Source organism: Rhinoderma darwinii, chromosome 13 (genome assembly GCF_050947455.1).
Source record: "Rhinoderma darwinii isolate aRhiDar2 chromosome 13, aRhiDar2.hap1, whole genome shotgun sequence".
NCBI lineage: Eukaryota > Metazoa > Chordata > Amphibia > Anura > Rhinodermatidae > Rhinoderma > Rhinoderma darwinii.
The window spans coordinates 56,585,200-56,608,555 of NC_134699.1; the positions used below are offsets into that span (position 1 = coordinate 56,585,200).

The 23,356-nt window shown below is 45.1% G+C and overlaps 1 protein-coding gene and 1 long non-coding RNA gene across 5 annotated transcripts in view; one reads left to right on the forward strand and one right to left on the reverse strand.

The window, feature by feature from the left end:
- RPTOR (regulatory associated protein of MTOR complex 1) overlaps positions 1-23,356 on the forward strand; it is a 220,386-nt gene that overhangs the window by 179,817 nt on the left and 17,213 nt on the right. For 2 of the 4 annotated variants that reach the window (XM_075846163.1, XM_075846165.1), the window contains exons 8-23: positions 1,334-1,434; positions 2,081-2,225; positions 4,901-4,976; positions 5,090-5,191; positions 7,296-7,379; positions 7,979-8,089; positions 8,361-8,459; positions 11,124-11,189; positions 12,747-12,938; positions 13,205-13,345; positions 13,702-13,819; positions 14,517-14,657; positions 15,058-15,216; positions 18,613-18,731; positions 22,334-22,437; positions 22,572-22,758. In XM_075846163.1, coding sequence (XP_075702278.1) covers positions 1,334-1,434; positions 2,081-2,225; positions 4,901-4,976; positions 5,090-5,191; positions 7,296-7,379; positions 7,979-8,089; positions 8,361-8,459; positions 11,124-11,189; positions 12,747-12,938; positions 13,205-13,345; positions 13,702-13,819; positions 14,517-14,657; positions 15,058-15,216; positions 18,613-18,731; positions 22,334-22,437; positions 22,572-22,758 — 1,945 coding nt within the window. The remainder of the gene's footprint in view (positions 1-1,333; positions 1,435-2,080; positions 2,226-4,900; positions 4,977-5,089; positions 5,192-7,295; positions 7,380-7,978; positions 8,090-8,360; positions 8,460-11,123; positions 11,190-12,746; positions 12,939-13,204; positions 13,346-13,701; positions 13,820-14,516; positions 14,658-15,057; positions 15,217-18,612; positions 18,732-22,333; positions 22,438-22,571; positions 22,759-23,356) is intronic. The other 2 variants (XM_075846164.1, XM_075846166.1) reach the window with 1 other exon arrangement.
- The window catches only part of LOC142666196 (uncharacterized), a 145,815-nt gene that overhangs the window by 22,670 nt on the left and 99,789 nt on the right, over positions 1-23,356 (reverse strand). The gene's annotated exons all lie outside the window — the stretch shown is intronic.

Genomic DNA, 23,356 nt, shown 5'->3' on the forward strand with positions numbered 1-23,356 from the left:
ATTGATCAGTGGGGATGCCGATTCTTGGCACCCCCGCTAATCAACTGTTGAAGGGGTGAATGGGAGGAAGCTGTAATACTGTCAAGCGCCGCAACAAGTGTGTTGGCGTTTTACAGTATTCAGCAGCGCAAGGTAATGAAGGGGAAGCAGCGCTTCAAACAGCTGATCGGCGATCCCTCGATCATAGATTAATGGTCTATATATTTTATTTTACTGGACAACCCCTTTAAGAGACTAGTTATAAAATCCTAGCTAGGTGGTATAAGACCCCCCCCCCCCCCCCCACACACACACACACATGGTGGGGGTTACACTAGGCTTTCCCTTCTCAATCTCATCTTGGTTGGAGATATCGGATAGATTAAAGATTTTTGGCACACATTTGGTGGAGCTACCTTTACGATACGGTGTTCGATCTTTGATTGGTGGATATACACATTGGAAATGGCACTCCTAATACCAGGTCCCATTTAAGCATAGCATTCTGCGTTACTTTCTCACTGCCAATTATAATTCCAAGTGCCATCCTCCGTCCAAAGCTCAATGGGAAGAGGAATTCAATCGCAAGTGGCGGATGGAGGATATGATGGTGGCCGAATCAGCCTCATATTCAGTGGCACCCATGGGTGAGGTTTCGTGACTCTCGGGTGTCAGGACATTTGTTTCTACGTTGTTTTAGAACGGCAGACAATTAACGGTTTGACAAACTCAGCGCTGCTACATTCGTAAATAAACTACGTCATACATTTTTACATGTGACCACTTCGGCCAATCAGAGGGCTCAGTAGTCCCGTATCGTACTCGTGGCAGCAGTGCTCAGTGATAGGAGCCATGATGCCAGGAACCCTCTGATTTGACAGTAGTTGTAAACAAAGGCCGGGGGGACTGCCGGGGGAAAGAAGAGATGAGTACTGATTGTATCCGTTGTATCGGTCAGATCATTACGGATTCTGTTATAAACGGTAGCCATGATGCAATTGTGAAGATCACCCTAATAACAAATCTATATGCAGATTAGCTCCCCCTAGTGGTGGTGACAGGCAGCCAGAACGTAATAATTTAGCTGTACCGATAATTTGGACCTCTGGTTACGAAAAATCACGCTGCCCATCTGTGGTAATGCTAATGATCTGTTTATTCCTTACATGTGAGCCATATTTTTTTGGGGGGGAAACAGTTTTTGAATGTTGCACATGTTTTGATCACCATGTAATTGCCCCAGTCTGGAACAGATCTGATACATGAGCCCCATTGTCTCTATCCTTCAGGCAGGTAACTATATGCTTATTTTACTTGCCTACTACATCTTACGTCTCATCCTTGACTTCCACAGGATTCCTGGGCGTTTGAATGACAGGAGGACGCCCCTTGGGGAGCTGAACTGGATTTTCACAGCAATTACTGACACTATAGCATGGAATGTGCTGCCGCGAGGTATGGTAGCTGCTGACGCAGAGATGGCTTCGCTGGCTGCCTGTGTGCTCCCCCGGTTATCTCAGATCTGCCTATAACATGTGGCTTTGTCATAATGCACTCTGCTGTTCAAGGGCACGCAGGCTTATCTCTGCAATCCCATCATGCCGTCATTTGACGATGTTTTGCTTCAATACTGCTACCCAGCACATGTCGCATGTTCACGATGGTGCTTTAAATCTGGGGGGGGGGGGGGGGGGGTTGCCATTCCTTCTTCATAAAACTATGACAATTAATCCTCTTGGAGAAATGTTTAGATCCGCAAAAATAGAATACATTACTTATCTTGTAGCGATTCAGTGTTACAGCCTGTTATACTTCAGAGCTGCATTCACGATTCTGCTGGTTGTCATTGGAACCAGTCAACAAGTTTGTCGACAGACCCCCCTGAAACAGCTAAGCTGACCTCCTATAATGGAACGAGGGAGTTATTACTCAGCATCTGATTCCTACCAAAAGACTTCAAGTTCTTAGAAGCTTACCAATGTGTAGGTAGAACTGCCCCTAAGGGTGGCCAGAACACCCACCCCCCCCCCCCAAACTACCGAGTACCAGATTGTAGGTGTGTATATATATTTAATTTAAAAAATCTGCTTTGCGCCCCCAGACTTGTTCCAGAAGTTATTCCGACAAGACCTTTTAGTGGCCAGTCTGTTCCGCAACTTTCTGTTGGCAGAAAGGATAATGAGATCGTATAACTGCACACCAGTGAGCAGCCCGAGGTTGCCCCCTACATACATGCACGCCATGTGGTAAGTCCTTGCAGACCATTTCTTACCCATTCTGCATAACAGAGCTGTGAATGCTTCTTTTTCTTCCGAATTTTCTAGACTGTCAAGTCCGAAAATAATTTTTGGGGACGTTCCAGTAGAGAATATTCTCTTCCTCTGGCTTGAGATTACAATCAGTTGAACACTACTCCATTGATTTTTGATCATTTTTTCTTAGAAGTCTTAAAAGGAGATTTACCTTTAATCTTGGCAAGAGAAACCCAATCCGCTGTCACTCACTGCCTTCCGGAGCTCAGCGCTGTGACCTTGACTTGTTAGAGCACATACAGTGGCCTAAATAGCTGAGCCGATCATACGGCAGGATGCCGCTCCCCGTCCCCTTGTGTATCGGGTCACTGCCGGCCTTGTTATGGAATAAGCGCTGCAGAGCCGCTTCTTCTGTCACAGAATGGTCACCGGAATACTTAAACTGACTGCATTCCGCTTTAACTGCTTCTGTCCCCCACTAGATTAGGACAAAGCTTCTTATTTCTGTGTATTAGGGATCAATGCATCAATTACTGTAACATATAGATGTAGCAAAGCTGGGTTGACTGATTTTATTGCATGTAAAAAAAAAACAGAATTCCCACAGCAGTGCAGAGGATTTCAGAGCACAGTGTGCAGTAAAACCGGAAGAGAGAGACTTAGAGGGGTTCTCCACTTTGGGCAATGTCTAATTCTTAGAAGGGTCCCTTGACATTAAGCTGATCACAAAGTCTTTCCTAGCGATCAGCTGTAATCTGGCCGCTGTGTTTAATTTCCCCTGCAACGCCACCACAGGGGAAACTAAGCATTACACGGTGCCCATTCATATCAATCGGTTGTCTGTGTAATACAGTGTAGGTCCAGAGCGACAACGAATATGGTCACCAATAACGCAAAGGGGAATTTTTGAAACTTGACACAAGGTGACAACCAGCCTTGGTCATGGTATTGGAATGGCATGGGCGCCATATTAGAAGTGTCTGGCACTTGTTGCCCTCGAAATGCCACACTACGGTTGTCTGCAGGAGCCCTTCTCTCCTCCAGAGAAATTAGACTTTATTTTTCATCTGTTCTGAGCACCAGGAAAGCAAAGAACTAAATCAAACGTCAAATGATAATTCCCGGCCTATAAAAAGATCATCCTCGGCTCTTGGCCATATTGATCTATAATCTTCATGGTTAGTAAATAGTGCAGCTTCAAGGAGAATGATTCATTAACCCTATGAATTCATGAACTGGCCATTATCCATCCTACATCCCACTCTATTATTTTTTATGTTAAAGGGACACACCAAGCAAAATTGGAACATTCTGTTATTCCTAGTGCAGGGCTTTAGGGGGTGGAGCATGACACACGGCTGTCCTGATCCTGTTTGGAACCACTGTTCATAGTTTATTAGAAAATTACTTAAAAGGGGTGTTCATATTCTGTATTAGGGAATTCTGAGTTAAAAGGGACAGGGGGGGGGGGGGGTCTTCTGTTCAGGATCTTCATCACTTGGCCAGAGTGGAGAGCATTACCAAGAGCGTCTCTTGCGCTGTCGGACCTGTCCAGTATTACACAGACAACACATTTATATAAGTGGGTGCTGTGTAATGCTTAATATCCCCTGAGGTGGCGCTGCAGGGAAATTAAACACCTACTGCCAGGCTTCTCCACAGATTACTGCTGATCGCGGGGAGTTTTTTTTAGTAGGGGGAGAGTTTGTGATCAGCTTATTGTCAAGGGAACCTTCTTACAAGTAGGGGTTTTCTTGACTTCCCCTTTTAAAGTGAAACTCCATTGGGACAAATTATCAAAACCCAGGTGTTTCTTAAGAATACGTGACAACCAAAGAAGCATAGGGATTTACAGTAGTCACCTGCTGGCTGATGTGCCTGTTGCTAGGCAACCGTACCTATTTTTGCATCTGTGTATAGGGGTTGCAGTTGGCAATGAAAGTATCTATACCGTTCACGTTCACACTTAGCTTTATTGCAGTCTAAAAACAAATAAGTGCTTATCTAGCATACATGACTTGCAGCATATAAACAAAACACCTTTCCCATCTTGGCACTTACTAAACAGCAGATTTCCTCACCTATGATAAACCATGAGTACAGTGATCCTTGGATCAGGCTTTCCACACTATCCTTGTATGGATTCCTAGGCTCTGACATAGGACTGCAGCACAGTGAGCACACCTGTACAGATTTGGGCTAGTGGAAACGCTGTACTGGAGCGGGGAGGGAATAGCAAGTACCTCTACCAAACCTTCCTGCAATTCCATAGAAATCCAGGCCCGAAAAACAGACTTAACAAAAAGTTTTGCTGAGAACCCAACTTTTCTGGATTCCTCATCTTAACCAGCCAGGTGAGAAATACACCCCCTCCAGTACTTTCCCAGCCACAGGCCTACAAGACACCACTTAGCACATAGTGTTCTTGAGTCTGAAAGATTCCCCTAATAAGTAGGTACACGCAAAACCCCTGTTTTTCCTTGAGCAAGTTGACCATTTCTCTTAGATGTTGGATGTTTTTTTGTTACCTAAACCTAATTGGATATGAGGCATAATAATGTCCATTATGGGGAAGCTGCAGGCTATATGAATCCCCCTGGGCCTAGGAGCTTACTGTTATGCCACCTTTTGCAGTGTCCTAATTCTCCCCTGTTCTTTCTGTTCTGCAGGCAGGCTTGGGACCTTGCCGTTGACATATGTCTCTCCCAATTACCCACCATCATTGAGGAGGGCACTGCATTCCGCGTAAGTAAACTATATTCAGGTGGCATAAAACGGCAGCTGAGTGCCCTACTGTTCTCACCTGTCCATCATTGTCACCATAGTTACCCCTGTCATTGTCTGCTTTTCCCTTACAGCACAGTCCTTTCTTTGCCGAGCAGCTGACGGCATTTCAGGTCTGGTTAACTATGGGTGTGGAGAACAGGAATCCCCCGGAGCAGCTGCCCATTGTACTTCAGGTGAGAATCAGTTCCTGTATTTTGACATTTTTCTCTATGAAGACATTACTAATACATAAAATGCGTTGGTTATGCCTTTCACTAGTGTTATTATTGTATTCAACATCTTGACACTGGTGTATGAAATAAGACCTGCTAAAAAAGGAAAGTGGAGTCACCCTCTTAACAGCCTGATTGGCTACTGTGGGCATCGCGTCAAATTTATCCGGGCAAGCTACGGTGTATTTAGTGCTTTCAAATGCTTACTCTGCCCAGGCCTTCACTGCCACATTAAGGGGTTCACCGCTTTGGACAATCCCTACTTGTTAGAAGGATTCCTTGATCATAGGCTGATCAGTGTCCCCTGCTGGGACCCCCAGCGATCAACTGTGATCCGTAGGGAAACCTGGCATTAAGTGTTCAAATTATTTTCAGCGCCACCATTGGGGAAATTAAGCATTGCACAGTGCCCATTTATATCAATGCATTGTCTGTGTAATACAGGACAGGTCCTCCAGACCGAGAGACGCTCTTTATAACTGCTCTCCACTCTGGCCAAGAGATGAGGATCCTGACCAGTGGACCCCTCCTCTATTAACTCATAACTCTGTAATAGGGTATATATGAAAATGAGTTTTCTAAACTAGACAATCCCTTTAATGCCTGTCAACACTTTTAGGGTATTTAGTTAAAGTCCTTTAATCCGGCATCAATGGGACGTGGGAGGTGCTGCATTATCAGATATTCCATTGGTCAAAGAAATGTATATAAAAAATCACATGTAAGGGATGAGATCCCACAGTGATCCTCATTGGTTCTCTGTGCTCTGTCTTCCGTTCTTGGGAGATTTAACAATATATTGCCATGCAGTCCTGGAAAGAAGTGCCGAATTATCAGGCATTGCGGGTTATTGGATACCATGGAATTCATTACTGTTGATGCAACAATGTTAACAATCGTTCGAGATCGTTAACTGTAAAATAATCCTGTCCTGATAATGTCACGCTTACACAGCCGTGGGAGTCGTTACCGGTGAGAGCACTGATGCACTGTAACAAGCACTACACCTGTGTCAGGACAGATTTTGTTTTTTGTACCACTGAATGTAAACCCAAATGTTTATATTTACGGACAGCCAGTAGAGATCTTGAAGATTGGATCCTCCAAGTCCAATTCCCAAAAGTCAGGTCTCCTGCTGATTACCTGGAGGTTTGGAATACGGAGGCTGCTATATACGAGTGCCGCTCTTAGTCTCCTGGCATAGTGCGCTCCCTCACACAATGTACGTCTCCCTCCCCAGCCAGCTGCCGCAGGCTAATAAATTATCAGCGCTCCGTCTTGAGGAGTTGGCGGGGTTGCTGTATGTCTTTGTATTGAAGGCGCTCTGTGTTTTCTCGGGCATGGGCTCATTTGCAATTCCAGTGTCTCATGAGAGTGTGCAGCGTCCCCTGCTCCCAATACTTTTAGTCTGTACTTCAGAACCTCCAGCTTCTTACAATGCATCTCCTCGAGTATAAATATTCCTTTTTCCAGGTATATCATTATTTGCAGGCATCACTCATGTAAATCAGAGGTGTATTCATTCTGGAGCAGCACTCCATCAAAATCCAACTTTGTGGAGCATCCATTTATCTTGGCTAGTATCCTCTCCCATTTACACTCACTGCCACACTCCACTATTTGGGTGGAATCGAAAACCGTGTTCATCCTGAGCTACCTGCTTCATGGATATAATTCCAGAGCTGCTGTGAGACTTGACACCGCTTTAAGCCGTCGCTGTTTTGTCAATTTTTTTTAAATCAATGATGGCTTCCATAACCTGCAATTTCCTTATCTAGGACAGACCTATAGTTCTGCTCATCCTGTGCTTCCTGGCTTATCTAATATTTGCAGGTGGAATTGCTGGCTTGAGTCGTTCTCCTCTGTTGATGACGTTTGTCTGAAATGATGTACATATGGTGCATGGTATAATGCGAACATAACCTGTATATGAACTGCTCTAAGACTTTCCCCCTGTGGACTAAGATACAATTTCTATAATATCGCCACCTATCGACAAAAAAGTGTTATCTTGTTGAGTTTGCTTGTATCTCTTTATGTATGATAATGATGGTTTGTCTTCTAGGTATTATTGAGTCAAGTCCATCGTCTCAGAGCCCTGGACCTGCTTGGAAGATTCCTGGACCTAGGGCCATGGGCAGTGAGCCTGGTGAGTGTTCTGCAGCCAGTTTAGCCCTTGTGCTGCATTAAAGAATATGTGAATGTTCATGGAGGGTTTTGAATATGGGAGATAAAACAGTGATTATCCTATAGATAAACAATAAAGTCGGTCAATCACCAACCTGAAGTTGCTGATAACAGGGAGCAAAAGATTATATGAACCTGCACAGGAGTTGGATATCAGATGGTGTTTAGTGTCCGACTTTGGAGGGTCGGAATACATTAGAAAATCGCTTGGATAACGAACTCATTATGTAGAGAGAGTTGGGGGGAGGGGGGGTTTAAATTTCCCATGGTCACCTAGTTGTCAATCAGTCAACAAACCGTTTGTTAGGATATCTATGAGTTGCCCTAATTGGGATAATAGCCCCCCATACCCAAAGAGGGCTGAGCGCAGTATGTAAAATAGCCTTTCCTCTCATTAACGTGCCAAGAGGGATCACCTGACTGACTTGCTGAGACCCTTCCTATAATGCAGTCAGTCGGTCAAGTTGGCCCCCCATTGGGATTTGGGGGGTCTTTTCTTAGGTTTTTTTTCCAATCTCTAGCATTGTGTGCGGTGCTATAAGCCGGATTCTTCTTTTTCAGGCCCTGTCGGTTGGGATCTTCCCCTATGTGCTGAAACTTCTGCAGAGCTCGGCACGTGAGCTGCGGCCGCTGCTCGTCTTCATTTGGGCCAAGATCCTGGCAGTGGACAGTGTAAGTAATGGTTTCCTGGCAACAGGACCATGTAGGTGTAAATCGTGGCTTCACAAAGACCGTGCTGCAGACAGCCTTCATCTTCAGAGCTTTGTCTGTAGTTGAATAGAGATGATCCAGGCAGCAGATGTGTCTGGAAAGCTGATGGGCAAGGGTGCTCGGAGCCAGGTATAGGGCGCCAGTACTTTTTTTCTAAAATGCATATTATATCAACACGTTTCTAATGCATCGCTCTGTTTTTTGTTTTGTTTTTTCCCCCGTTAACCCCTAGTCTTGTCAGGCAGACTTGGTGAAAGATAATGGGCACAAATATTTCCTCTCTGTTTTGGCGGACCCTTACATGCCGGTAAGACCCCCCATTACAATCAAGGTATTTTATCACTTTATTTCAGCTTATTAAGGAACATTGTGTTTGTTTTTGGGATAGATGGGTGAACCCAGATATTGCCACCATTTCATCTCCAGGGGTTATCACCCAGCTATCTTATACCACCTGCTCCCATGTTGTTGAGTCGCTAGACAGCTCTGATCTTCTGGGAAAACTTGGTGACAACCAGGGGAGTTGGTCGACTTTGAAGATACCTGAGGCACCATGGGCTACTGGCGGAGGATGCAGATACAATTCAATATGGTGACTGCCATGTGCCCATGGGGACAACAACGTCACTGGTTATAATTAATATGACCATCATTACAGCTCCAGGGAGGTTACCAGATTTCCTGAAGTCCTGAGCATCAAATATCCATAACTAGACAGATGTTTTGCCGTTTAGGAATATGGGAAAGCTGGGTGGCAGCTGAAACGTCAGCCAAGTTGGTTGTTACCCAGCTTTCTCAGGATTTTTAACAATTTTAGTTAGGGATGCACGATGCATTGAAACTTCGATACTGTTTCGATACTCTGCATCCCCAAACGGTCCGATACCGTTATTTCCTGTATTTCGATACTTAGCTGTGCGGCCGCACAGCTCAGTATTGTAACACATGAATGTATGAGAGTGGGGCTACGGCTGTGTGATACAGTCATTGCCACGCTCCTGAGTCCTGACAAGTGCGCGGGGTCAGGATGATGCGATGCGGCCGGCGCTGCACTAATGAGCGGCGGCACTGAAGACAGAACATGGCGGGCGCACTGCAAAACACCCCCATGTTCTGTCTTCAGTGCCTGAACCGCCGCTCATTAGTGCAGCGCCGGCCGCATCACCTCATGCTGACCGCGTGCGCACTTGTTGTCAGGAGCGGGTCAATGACTGTATTACACAGCCGCAGCCCCGCTCTATAACGGCGGAGATCAGAGAAGCCTCATGTCTGCCGTTATTCCCGTGAATGCTGCGATCACAGCGGACTGCAGCATTCAAGAGGAAGTGAGAAGGGGGGATGCCCCTTGGATGGCATCACAGGACTTCCTGTGACGGGATTGAGGGACATACCATATATGGGCAGACAGCCCAGGGTCCATTGAAGGACCCCAGGGCTGTCCTACCATATTTCCTGTTAGGGCATACTTAGGTACGTCCTAACAACTGCCTGTGTACTATCAGTGTACAGGCTAATGTACTGGTATATAGATATGACCGTACATTAAAGTTTAAAAATAAAGTAAAAACATGAAATAATAAATTTAAAAAAATACACATACACGTTTTTTTACAATAAACATTAAAATAAGTCTCAATACATAAAATATACATATTCCGTATTGGCGCGGCCGTAATAACCTTCACAAAAATTTTTTTGCATCATTTATGATGTGTACGCTGTAAAAAAATAAAATAAAAACTGCTTTCATTCACTTATTTTGGGGCACGAGGTGCGATGAATTTAACCTCCATGTACCTCACATTAATAGTAATTAACCCCATCATGTACCTCACACATTAACCCGTTATGAGAAACATGATGGGGTTAATTACTATTAATGTGAGGCACATTCAAAATTCATCATCACCTCGCGCCTCACATCAGAAAATGTAAGAACTTTTTTTTTTTTATTATTGTTGGCAAAGTATCGAATTGGTATCGAAATCGCAATACTAAAAGAAGTATCGGTATCGAAGTCCAAATTCTGGTATCGTGATGTCCCTAATTTTAGTACAGAGGACCGCATAAAGACACAAGGGAGAATTGCTCCTCTTGGTCAGCTAACCACTAAGGGGCAGCATTCTGTTAATTTTACTGCGGAAATAGCCTTATAATGCAGGGGGACAGTTTGATTTCCCCACATTATATTACTCTGCACAGGGCCGGCCTTACGATGGATCTTGCCATGTGCGGTATCTTCTGTTAGAGTCCCCCCAAATATGGTGTGCTGTCCTAAAGTGCACAAATAACCATGCCATACAGTGCCTAATTATAAGTGCCATACAGTATGGTGCCCAAATAATAGTGTCATATGTTGGCCAAATAACCCTTCCGTACAGTTGCCTAAATTCTAACCACCATACACTGCAAATATAATAAACTGTACAGTGCCTAAGTAGCCGTGCCACACAATACCTAAGTAAATACCGCCATACAGTCACCAAATACCGCCATACGGTGCGCAAGTAACACCACATACAGTGAGCAAATAACTGCTCCATACATAACGTAATCTATTAAAAGTGCTGTATAATAATAGGATTCATGGTGATCACAAGCTTCAGGTAAGAAGCCATCTGAGGCGCCCCCTTCAGCAAAGGTGGTTAATGTATTCTGTGCAACCGCACAGGTTGCACCCCACGAAGACTGGCCCGGACAGTACAGGGCCTGGTATAAAGACAATACCTCCCAGAATACAAATCACCTGCGTAAGTTCTTTGCAGGAGGCACTGGACATGCAGGGTTTGCTGGGATATTTGAACTCCTAAACCTGCAGATTTGTGAGTGCAGCTCTGGAGTATAATACAGTCTGCAACTCGGGTTCAGTACAGGCTAAGTAATGTAATGTATTTACAAAGTGACTCCTCTAAATATGTAGATATATCTTGCTGTGTGAGCTGTGACTGAACCTTTATGCAGATATCCTCTTACTCCGTTCTGTTTTCCCTGTCAGGCTGAGCATCGCACAATGACTGCGTTCATTCTGGCTGTGATAGTGAATAACTACATCCCCGGCCAGGTAATTACTTGTACTGGGATTCTGCCGAGAGAGAGAGGTTCCCCTACAGACATTGGGGGGAGATTTGTTAATGCCTTACAGGGATTGACTAGTTTAAAAAAAAACATTTTCATATTCTGTATTCAGGAATTCTGGGGGGTCCTCTGTTCAGGATCCTCATCTCTTGGCCAGAGTAGAGAGCGGTTACATAGAATGACCTGTCCTATATTATACAAGACAACCTATTGATATGAATGGACACTGTAATGCTTAATTTCTCCTGTGGTGGCGCTGCAGGGAAATTGACCACTTACAGACAGATTACAACTGATCGCTGGGGGTTCCAGCAAAACATGTAAAAAAAAACACAGACATAAGATAACATTTCAATGGTGCAGGAGGTAACCAGATTCCTAACACTTCTGTCAGAAGTCGGAAAGAAAAGTTTAGACAGAAAAAATCCATTGCCGACTATTTGTTTCCATCCCTTACCATTTTAAGATCTCTGCTTGCTGTCTCTGATTTGTTTTCAGTCCAGGGGCGAAACCTGTACAGACCTAATACTACTTACAGCTGTCTGATACAGTTGTATCCAATCTAAATAATCCTTCCTGAGCAAAACATTTTTACCTGCACTGATACACTGTAGCAAACTATCTGATGAGGAGAGAGATTAGTTCAATTGATGTATCCAGTCACAGAGGATTGTTTAGACTGGACACCATTGTTGTAAACACTCAGCGATAGGTCTGGATGTAAACAAGATTCACCCCGTTCACTGACATCAAGCAGAAACGGTGAGGAATTAAAACACAAGGGATAGAAGAAAGTTGCAGGACGGACTTCCCATTCTGTAGGGATTGACGGTGTTGTCCACTTTAGACAATCTCGTTTTATTAGAAGCACATGTCAGGTGTTCAATTCCTCTGCAGCGCCACCACAGAGGAAATTAAGCATTACATGGTGCCCTTTAAAATCAGTGGACTGTATGTCATGCTCTGACGTGCTGTGCTATTGTTTCCGGTCATCTCTGCCGGGTCTGTGACTGAAGCCCCTAACGGAGCCTTTGCCCTCTATTGGCTATAAAGAGTGTCTCTTGTTCTGGAGGACCCGGCATGTCTGTGCATTACATGGACAGCCCATTGATTTAAATAGTAACAGTGTAATGCTTCATTCCCCCAGTGTTGGCATTGCAGGGAAATTGAACACTTGCTTCCAGATTCCCTACACATTACAGCTGAGGGTCTCCGTAGCTCTATACCCTGTGATCGGCTATAGAGAAGACAAAAAAGACATCCCCTTTAATTGAGTAAAACTCTGCTGTTATGTTTGCTGTAACTGGAGGGTAATAGCCGTTCAGGACATAATTATGGGCCTTGGATAATGTAACTGTGATATTGGGTTTGCGCATTAAAACCAAGCACCATTGTGAGGAACATCTACCAAGGTAATGAAACCGGCGGCGCAGACATAGGTTATTGATAAAAACATCATAAATGTCTATTTAAACTCTTCATGCCGGCCCTATAAAGCTGATGGGCCGCTCTCTTCAATATTACTTTGATTCCCATATTACAGGAGGCCTGTCTACAAGGAAATTTGATTGCCATCTGCCTCGAGCAACTTAATGATCCACATCCGCTGCTCCGTCAATGGGTTGCTATTTGCCTAGGACGGATCTGGCAGAACTTTGATACTGCTCGCTGGTGCGGTGTAAGAGACAGCGCCCATGAAAAGCTTTACAGCCTCCTGTCTGACTCAATACCTGAGGTAAGGGAGGAAGAACTCTCATTGTCCTATAAATTAGATCCAATGATAAGGATTGAAAGGGTATGCTTTTTTCCAGAAACAGTGCCACTCCTGTCCGAGGGCTCTGTCTGGTATTGCAGCTCGGTCCCATTCGAGTAAATAGGGCTCAGGTGTAATACCGGACCCAGTCCACGGACAAGAGTGGTGCTATTTCTGGTAGAGGAACTAATCCTGACCAACCCACAAGTGCGATGTCACTGAAGAGTTTTGCACTTTATAATACTCAGGTTCGCTGCAGTGCGGTTTTCGCTCTTGGGACATTCGTGGGGAACTCTGCCGAGAGGACGGATCACTCCACAACAATTGATCACAATGTGGCCATGATGTTGGCACAGCTCATCAATGATGGCAGTGCAATGGTTCGCAAGGTAAGTGTATTTTCTGAAAATGTGTATTAAAATTAAAGGGGGTTTCCATGAAGATCACATATAAAAAATGTTGTGTTATGGAATATTCTAACATAAGGGGGGAACAGCCGTATATACTGGCCACAACTGTGTTGTCCCCGGTGTGTACAATGTGACTGCTCTGCTCCCACGTCCTAGTATGCCACAGTCCCGTGTAGGGAGACACTTCGGCATGGGATGCTCGAGCTATGCAATGCCTATTGTCCACTAATATGTGATTTGTTTAATACCTGATATTTGGTTTGTCCTGAGGCCATTATATATGGTGATAGAACTATTGTCAGTGCTTCACGTTTCCTCTTCTCTCTCTGCCTCAGGAGCTGGTCGTCGCTCTCAGTCACTTAGTTGTACAGTATGAGAGTAATTTCTGCACAGTCGCCCTTCAGTTCATAGAGGAGGAAAAGAATTATCATCTGCCCTCTCCAGCTTCCACGGGTGAGTGTCTGCCGCCAGTTATATATCGCATAAGATTATGGTCAGCCAGAATGCGACTGATCAATCGGACGTCGGACCAGCTTTACATTGGTTGGTGTGGCAAGTCCGTTTTCAAATATCCTATTGGCAAATTCTGGGGTTATAGAAGGGGATTCCTCATTCAGTACCCTCATCTATTAACCAAAGAGGAGAGCGACAATATATAGAGTGCCTCTCACTCTGGAGGACTCGGCATGTAGACTGCCTATTGATTTGAGTGAGTACTGTGCAATGCTTTATTTCTCCTGCAGTGGTGCTGCAAAGGGATTGTACACTTGCTGTTGGCTTCCACCAAAGATCACCACTGATCTTTGGGGGTTCAAGCAGAGGGACACCTTTTGATCGGCATATCATTGGTGGGCCTTTGAAGAGTGGACCTTTTGATATTTATTTTTTTACGTGTCTTTGAGTTATCAGTGAAAGGAAGGATCCTGAGGCTGTTACACAGGGACTAACAGTCCTATTAGTCTCGAAGGAAGTGCCATATTCAGAGATACGGAAATCTGAGTGAGGCCAAAAGGTTATGGCAATTGCTAGAGAACTGCAGGACATTCAGTCGAGTCATGACACCTCCACCTTTAACTTCTGACATGTCAAGTTCTGTAAAGGTGCACATACTATTGTATTATGTCTTACTAACCTAATCATGATATTTCAGAGGCCGGTAACCTGACTCCTGTGCGGGAAGCTCCCAGCACCCCTCGCTTGAGATCCGTCAGTTCCTATGGGAACATCCGGGCAGTGTCGACTCCTCGAAACTTAAACAAGTCTTTACAAAACCTCAGTCTAACTGAAGAAGGTAAGATGGGGCCGCAAGACGGCTGAAATTTGCAACCAATTTTTTAAGATTGGCCTTACATCCTGGGTGTCCCGGCCTCCTTAAGGTCCTTTTACATAAGTCGTTTTATCTGGCCGGTAACTAGCGCCGATCGACAATAATGGCATGTCGATCGGCGCTCGTTTGCTCCATTTATATGGAGCAATGACTGTGAGTGTGGTGACAAACGATTAATACGATCGCTCGCCCCCATACAGTTTACATCTTGTCGGCAGCACATCCCCCTCTTTGGCCATCTAAAACCGCATTACATGGGGCAACGATTGGGACTGTCTGCCAGTGTAAAAGGGTCTTTATCCAAAGCAGCACCTTGCAGCCTCAAATGTATAGTTATTAAGTAGTGAGGTTTTTCTACTTTTAGGGGGAGGACCTGTAGCTTTTTCTCCCGGGAATCTCAGCACTAGCAGCAGCGCCAGCAGCACCCTGGGGAGCCCTGACAACGAGGAGTACATTTTGTCCTTTGAGACCATTGACAAGATGAGACGAGTCAGCTCTTACTCCTCGCTCAATTCTCTAATAGGTAAGAGCCTTCCCTGGGCGAAGGGTGGGTACCCATTTTTTTTCTTTGATTCTGCTGAGCCCCCTTCTACCACCGATTCCTGAATATGTTTTGAAGCATAGGACACAAGACGTTCTGTGCTGTTCTCCCACCTACGCACATCTCCTCTCATCCGGTGTTTTCCCAACATGGGATTCCCTTCCTGCCTTTTTCATGTTCTGAGAATCTGCTCCCTGATGTATATGATGAATTTGTGCTAGGTCTGTCTCACATCTCTTCGTCCTCCTGTGACGCAGCTTTTCCTCTATTTTGCCACCTTTTTTTATTAGTATGTTATGTTTCACCCCCTCCCCCAATATTTCATCTTGTTATTGCTTTTCATACCCCCACCGTTGGCTTTTGATCCCGGTTTGCTGGCGTCAGTCTCCAAGTCCTCCAGGGTTACCAGCGATCATTAGTAGCTGTCTCTATTACAAATCACTTGGATTCAGGGAAAACATCTTCATCAAAGGGAAGTCTTAAGAAATCTGATGAAATTACCAGTCAGGCAGGAGAAGGGTGTAGGTTTTGGAGAGACACAAGCGCCAACCTTTCCTAAGCTCCCTGGGGTTAACCGCTGTGCATTGGATCTGTCTCTAGTCCTCACTGGATTCAAGAAGTACAATTAATTTATAGGTCTGAGTGACAGCAGAGAGCGAAATGTTTCTCAGCGGTCACTTGAGGAACAGCCGCGCGTTCAGACAGGCACGTTTAAGTCTTTCCTGTGTTAAACTATAATATTACTGATTAAGAGTTTAATATAGAGGGAATTTGGCTTCAAAAATGGTCACATTCTACACTTACCACCCTTTGCTATGCCATTTTCCCTGATAAGCCTACGTAAACAGTTGTGGCAAAATGTATTGGCTGGCGCTAACTGAGGTCACTAACATCTTTATCGTTTGTTTTTTGGATGGACTGCACTTCTTTGTTTAACCTGTGGGGGAGCTGTAGGCAAAGCAAACAATAACAAAGTAGCTCTGAAGTCACAATCAGGGCAGGGAAAATATTAATACTTTTTCATTTGCCAGGAATCAGAGCAGACTGGAAAACAGATGTACTCAATGCATCCTATGCAGATGAGGCTTCGGCATCTGATATTTGCCCTGCCTTGCCTGCAGAGTCTCCCACCATAAGTAGAGTGACACTTTAAAAGTAGAATAGATTTTTCTACTCTGTTCTTACCAAGTAATAACAAGTACGCTATTGCTAAGCCGATGTATAGAAGCCCAACACGTGTGAGACCAGTTCAGTGGACCTTGAGTTTTCATTATCCCATATGCGAGAAATTTCACTCCCCCCTTATTGAACCTGAGAACAAAAATCTAAAATTTACGTCACAATTTCAAGAAATTAGGAAAAAAGGAATTCTAATACCTTGCTATTTCATTGAATATTAGGGACAGTTTAAAACTAATTAATTCACTGTATTGAACGATACATATGATTTGCGCTCCCACAAATATGACAAAATTGTAAATTCACTGAAGTGATATATGAGTAAAATATATAAGTTTATTTCATAACTCTCTAAAAACAGGGGTACAATCACCACTGTGAAAAGCCCAACCGTGTGCATTAAAAACATATTAAACAATTACTCCAAGTCCTGATTCAGTTGTGAACCCTAAAGATACCAATCTGGAATCAGCGTTTAAACATTGGTGTAACAGTGGTTTAGACCCTCGAACACACCGGAGCCCGCGATAACCGCACCAAAAACTCCTAATGCTCAGATACACAATAATGCCACTGTCCCCTACGCTAAAATTCCTCACTTGAAACCAACCCTACGCGTTTCTATACTTATCATCAGGGGTCTGTAGCTTGGTCACTCTGGCCAGGATGCCAGCGATATTACTTCAACAGCAGATATTCTGCTGTACACCACGGAAGCATGCTCGCATAGATCTCAGCGGCCAACGCGTAGGGTTGGTTTCAAGTGAGGAATTTTAGCGTAGGGGACAGTGGCATTGTTGTGTATCTGAGCATTAGGAGTTTTTGGTGCGGTTATCGCGGGCTCCGGTGTGTTCGAGGGTCTAAACCACTGTTACACCAATGTTTAAACGCTGATTCCAGATTGGTATCTTTGTAGTACACCCAGTCATAGAGGGTTCACAACTGAATCAGGACTTGGAGTAATTGTTTAATACGTTTTTAATACACACGGTGGGGCTTTTCACGGTGGTGATTGTACCCCTGTTTTTAGAGAGTTATGAAATAAACTTATATATTTTACTCATATATCACTTCAGTGAATTTACAGTTTAAAACTAAGGCAGTGTAAAGCAAGAGCTGTATTAGAGGGAGGGCACATAGAGCACGTCCCCTGGGTTCTTAGCTACCTTGGGAAGACCTAGGGGACCTCCAAGGCCTACCCTCCCTAACCAGGCCAGTTTTATCTATCTATATTCATGAGCTCCTAAAGGCTGTCCGTCAATCCTATCTTGCTGATGAGAAGGAAAAACGCATGCATGTATCTTTCTCTTCTGAAGTCTAATGCTTGGATGCCTCCATAACCCCCTTATACTTCCGTGCGGCGCGAGACGCGCATGCGCTGCCACCTCACCTATATGTAACTGCTTTAGGGAGTCCGGGTTCTTGGTGGGATGATAACCCCATCAAACTGGCACTGGGGTATCCACCCACCTTTAAAGGAGTTGTCTAGCTTAGTAAACCCATTTTCATACACCCTATTAGGAAATTCTGAGATAATAGGGGGGGTGTCCTCTGTTTAGGGTCCTCATCTCTTGGGCAGAGTGGAAAGCAGTTACATAGTGTCTCTCACTCTGGATTTCCTGTTCTGCATTACAAAGAAGACCCATTGATGTGAATGGGCACTATGTAAAACTTGATTTCACCTGTGGTGGCGCTGCAGGGAAATCGAACACTTACTGCCCGGTTTCCCCACAGATCGCGACTGATCGCTGGAGGTCCCAGCAGGAGGACACTTTGTAATCCGCTTATTGTCAAAGGACCCTTCTAACAAGTAGGGATTGTCCAGAACGGAGAACCCCATTAATCTGGCCCTGAAGTAATGGTCTCCAGTCATTATTGATACGAACATCAATTACTCATAAACATCACTTAGTATATGGTACGGACTATCACTCCCCTCGGGATGTAGCACAGATTATATTTCATATTCCCCTACCCTATGGTCATTGTTGCCCCCTGCTGTATGAGCTGACAATAGCTGTGGGGGAATGGATGTTGACAACTCTTAGCACATTTCTGTCTTAGAAAAGTGGTTGTCACTTGTCATGCTCTTTCAGCTGTTGACCTGAGAAGCCCAGCAGAATATCCTTCCTGCTCGCACCAGACTGCTCTCTCCGGCTTAAACTCCTCACCCTGTGTATTTTTTTCTTTTTTTTACAGGAGTCTCCTTCAATAGTGTATATACTCAAATATGGAGGGTTCTCCTTCACCTCGCTGCTGACCCATATCCAGAAGCGTCAGACCTGGCCATGAAAGTTCTGAACAGTATAGCGTACAAGGTATTGTAGTCCTCTCAGCCTCCAAGTGTTCTAACATGTTGTTTTATAGTATGTGTGTGTGTTCCACCCATGTATGGCAACCTGCAGTGAACAACCTTTAAATCGAAGGATATTGGTAACATGTGTGTCCTTTTGGTGGGACTGTACAAGACACTATATGGAAAAAAGTATTGGGACACCCCTCTTAAAGAGGCTCTGTCACCAGATTTTGCAGCCCATATCTGCTATTGCAGCAGATCGGCGCTGCAATGTAGATTACAGTAACGTTTTTATTTTAAAAAAACGAGCATTTTTGGCCAAGTTATGACCATTTTTGTAGTTATGCAAATGAGGCTTGCAAAAGTCCAAGTGGGTGTGTTTAAAAGTAAAAGTCCAAGTGGGCGTGTATTATGTGCGTACATCGGGCCGTTTTTACTACTTTTACTAGCTGGGCGTTCTGATGAGAAGTATCATCCACTTCTCTTCAGAACGCCCAGCTTCTGCCAGATCACGCTGTGACGTCACTCACAGGTCCTGCATCGTGTCAGACGAGCGAGGACACATCGGCACCAGAGGCTACAGTTGATTCTGCAGCAGCATCAGCGTTTGCAGGTAAGTAGCTACATCGACTTACCTGCTAACGCCGATGCTGCTGCAGAATCATCTGTAGCCTCTGGTGCCGATGTGTCCTCGCTCGTCTGACACAATGCAGGACCTGTGAGTGACGTCACAGCGTGATCTGGCAGAAGCTGGGCGTTCTGAAGAGAAGTGGATGATACTTCTCTTCAGAACGCCCAGCTAGTAAAAGTAGTAAAAACGCCCCGATGTACGCACATAATACACGCCCACTTGGACTTTTACTTTTAAACACACCCACTTGGACTTTTGCAAGCCTCATTTGCATAACTACAAAAATGGTCATAACTTGGCCAAAAATGCTCGTTTTTAAAAAATAAAAACGTTACTGTAATCTACATTGCAGCGCCGATCTGCTGCAATAGCAGATATGGGCTGCAAAATCTGGTGACAGAGCCTCTTTAATCATTGAATACAGGGGTTTCATTCAGCCCCATGCTATGGAGCTGTTTTTCAGGGGTCGGCCTAGGCTTAATTCCAGTGAAGAGAAGTCTCGGTTTGGGACCCCCATTCTTGTGATCCCCCTGCAGTCAGACAATTATCACGTATTCTGTGGATAGGTAATAATTGTCGATTCTGGGTCAACCTCTTTATTGTATCGTTAAACATTTCATAGATTCAACCAGAAGATAACTTTTTGAAGATCCATGTGCTGGACTCTAAAACACTCAACACTATTGACTGCCCAGATTTCCATCACTAGAGGAATTTCTGTCCCGACATTTGTGATAGAACACCATTGATTTGACATGACCGCTCAGTCATTGTACACAAGGGCATCCATGCCATTTATGGGTGCATTTTAGAGACCACCATCTTTTGACGTTATGGTTGTTCACTGCAGGTTCTCTTGGGGTGTCTATGAATGTGAGTGCCCCTGATTGTGATGTTGCGCTATCATGAGCATTGTGTTGTAGCTTCCGAATTATGGAAATTACCAAACTGGTGTAGACTCCTTACAAAGCATCGTGCCCGCTTCAGTTTGGGAATCGCTGATGGTTGCAGATCATAGGCTTTCTTTAAGAAGTCTCTGACATAAAATAATATTCGCACTTCAAATTAGGCTGGTAGGAATAGCAGAGAGGACGGTGTAGTGGAAGGCATGGCGGGGATTCCCATTGTTGGGCCTCGTGTATGGTGTCTTTCAGCTCTGTGTACTGTACGCAGTGGCGCAGAGCTCCTCTCCGGGGACCATCATTGATATTCAAGAGGAATATATCTCTGTCAAACACTGGCAACGAGAGTGAATCCTGCAGGGGATCCCTGGGCTTCCTCTGCCCACTCGTTCTTTTTACTCCAGCAGCCTCCCTGCGTCGAAGGAGTTGCCCTATTTTTTTTTTTAACCCTTGAATTTCCAGTTAGATCTGATTCTACATTTCTCTGTACACACCTTTTTACTTTCGACTCCCCCTTCCTCCGTTTACGTCCCATCAGGGATTTTACCGCATAGTATTGGACAGTTCTCTCTGTGATGTGTGGTAATGAAAGAGTCAATGCGGTACCAGCCTCCTATTGGCTGAGAACTCTCCATTCATTAAACCACCCTCCGCTGATGCTATTCACATTGCTCGGAGCATAATAGAAGCGAGGCCGTATCTATTGCTGTAATAAAAGCCGCTCAATGGCTCATTAAGACACCGTCCTTAGGAGACTCTAAAAAGCCGTTGAAAAGGAATTGAGAGTCTGGTTGGTCATTGAAATGTTTTTGCTGCATCTCTCTTTACTGGTGTTACTGTCGGATATCCACACAAGAGGCTAATGATTACAGTCCGGGTTAATGAAGCCAGACCTGCCGCGATCATCTGACCCCCACTTTCATTTAAAAATGATTTGTTGTCTCCTGAATTATTTTCATCATATAGAGTAGTGGGAACCTTATTACTTGTACTGCACCACAGCTGCTGCAAAGCCAATTTATGAGGACGAAGTGGCAGCTTCATGTAACTCACTAAGGTTAGGGCTACACGGCGACTTTGGCTGTGGCACAGCCATAATACACTCATATATTGCCAGGTTTAGGACTGCAAAAGTGCCCTTTTATGCCAAGCACAAATGCCCCCGTACATTGCCAGCCACAATGCATATCAAAATGTGAACCACGGTGCCAGTCACGGTGCTCGTGTCAGAATGGGCATATTATACAGTACATGTATAAAAATACTATAAAGAATTTTTAGGAGTCTGGGTTGCACGGGTTAATATGTTCATGTATGGGTATATACCCTGAAAGACATGTTTTTACCTGTGCTACTTTGGGAGCATTCACATTATATGCTGCATTCCCACGTTGGTAAATGTAGGTGAGCCCATATACATTGCCTATTGATCCTATAAAGAGTGGTTTGGCAAGCCAGGAAAATTACCATAATGTCCCCTCTGCGTACTGTAAATGAAATAACTAATCAACCTCCGCTTCCTATGGATCATTGGGTGCCTGTGTGGCAGGATGGGTTGCTGCGAGTGTGGCAGGATGGGTTGCTACGAGTGTGGCAGGCTGCGAGTGGGGCAGGATGGGCTGCTGCGAGTGGGGCAGGATGGGCTGCTGCGAGTGGGGCAGGATGGGCTGCTGCGAGTGGGGCAGGATGGGCTGCTGCGAGTGGGGCAGGATGGGCTGCTGCGAGTGGGGCAGGATGGGCTGCTGCGAGTGGGGCAGGATGGGCTGCTGCGAGTGGGGCAGGATGGGCTGCTGCGAGTGGGGCAGGATGGGCTGCTGCGAGTGGGGCAGGATGGGCTGCTGCGAGTGGGGCAGGATGGGCTGCTGCGAGTGGGGCAGGATGGGCTGCTGCGAGTGGGGCAGGATGGGCTGCTGCGAGTGGGGCAGGATGGGCTGCTGCGAGTGGGGCAGGATGGGCTGCTGCGAGTGGGGCAGGATGGGCTGCTGCATATTTGGGTGGGTGCCTGTGTGGCACCTTGTATGAGGTTAAATGGGTAAAGCTGGTTACAATATTTGTTGATTTGCTATATGACTTCTGTTTTCCTTTTTTCAGGCCACCGTGAGCACTCGCCCCCAGCGCATTTTAGATGCTGCGTCCCTCACCCAGTCGGCTCCAGCCAGCCCCACTAATAAAGGGATGCACATCCACCAAGTTGGGTGAGAAGCTTCTTCTCATGGTTACGCAGCTTCCCCCATTGTTGTTCTCTCCTTGATCTTTCTTTTAGGGTGAAATTTATTGAACTTGCAATTTATACAGCAATAATGATGTGATATTTCTGATCTCTATTTAGGGGATCGCCTCCAACGCCCAGCGCCAGCAGTTCAAGTCTTACCAATGATGTCACCAAACCTACTGTCAATAGGGAGTCGCCTTCTACCCGGCCCGCCAATGTTGGGGGGAATATTGGGGCACAATACACGCCACATTCCCACCAATTCCCCCGAACCCGCAAGATGTTTGACAAAGGCCCGGATCAGGTAATACGTCCTTGTTGTGACCCAGGAAACCTGCGCTTTGCTATTGTTTTTCTACACATAGGACAAACCCTGTCCATATGAAGATCATAAAGGGGCACCCCCATTATAAGCCAGGGCAGGGATACTACACAGAGCTGTCCTGGCCCTGGAGTACTTGGCACCACCATTTAGTGCCCTTATGGCCACCTATGCCAGTCAACACACGGTTGTGAAAACCTGCAGCTCTAAAAAGTGTTGCCCCCTTTAAATGCAGCACTGTCCTACCCTACTGAGTGTTATATACTATTCATGTCTGTACATTCATACACTATATGGACAAAAGTATTGGGACACCTCCACATTACACCTACAGGAGCTTTTCTAAATCCATAGACATTAATATGGTGTTGGTTGTCCATTTGCAGTAAAACATCTTCCACTCTTCTGGGGGTTTTCTACAAGATTTTGGAGTCTGTGTGAATTTTTGCTCATTCAAGTAGAAGATCATTTGTGAGGTCAGACACGGATGTTGGGGAGGGGACCTGGCTCGTAATCTCCGTTCTAGTTCATCCCAAAGGTGTTGGATGGGGTTGAGGTCAGGACTCTGTGCGGCCAGTCA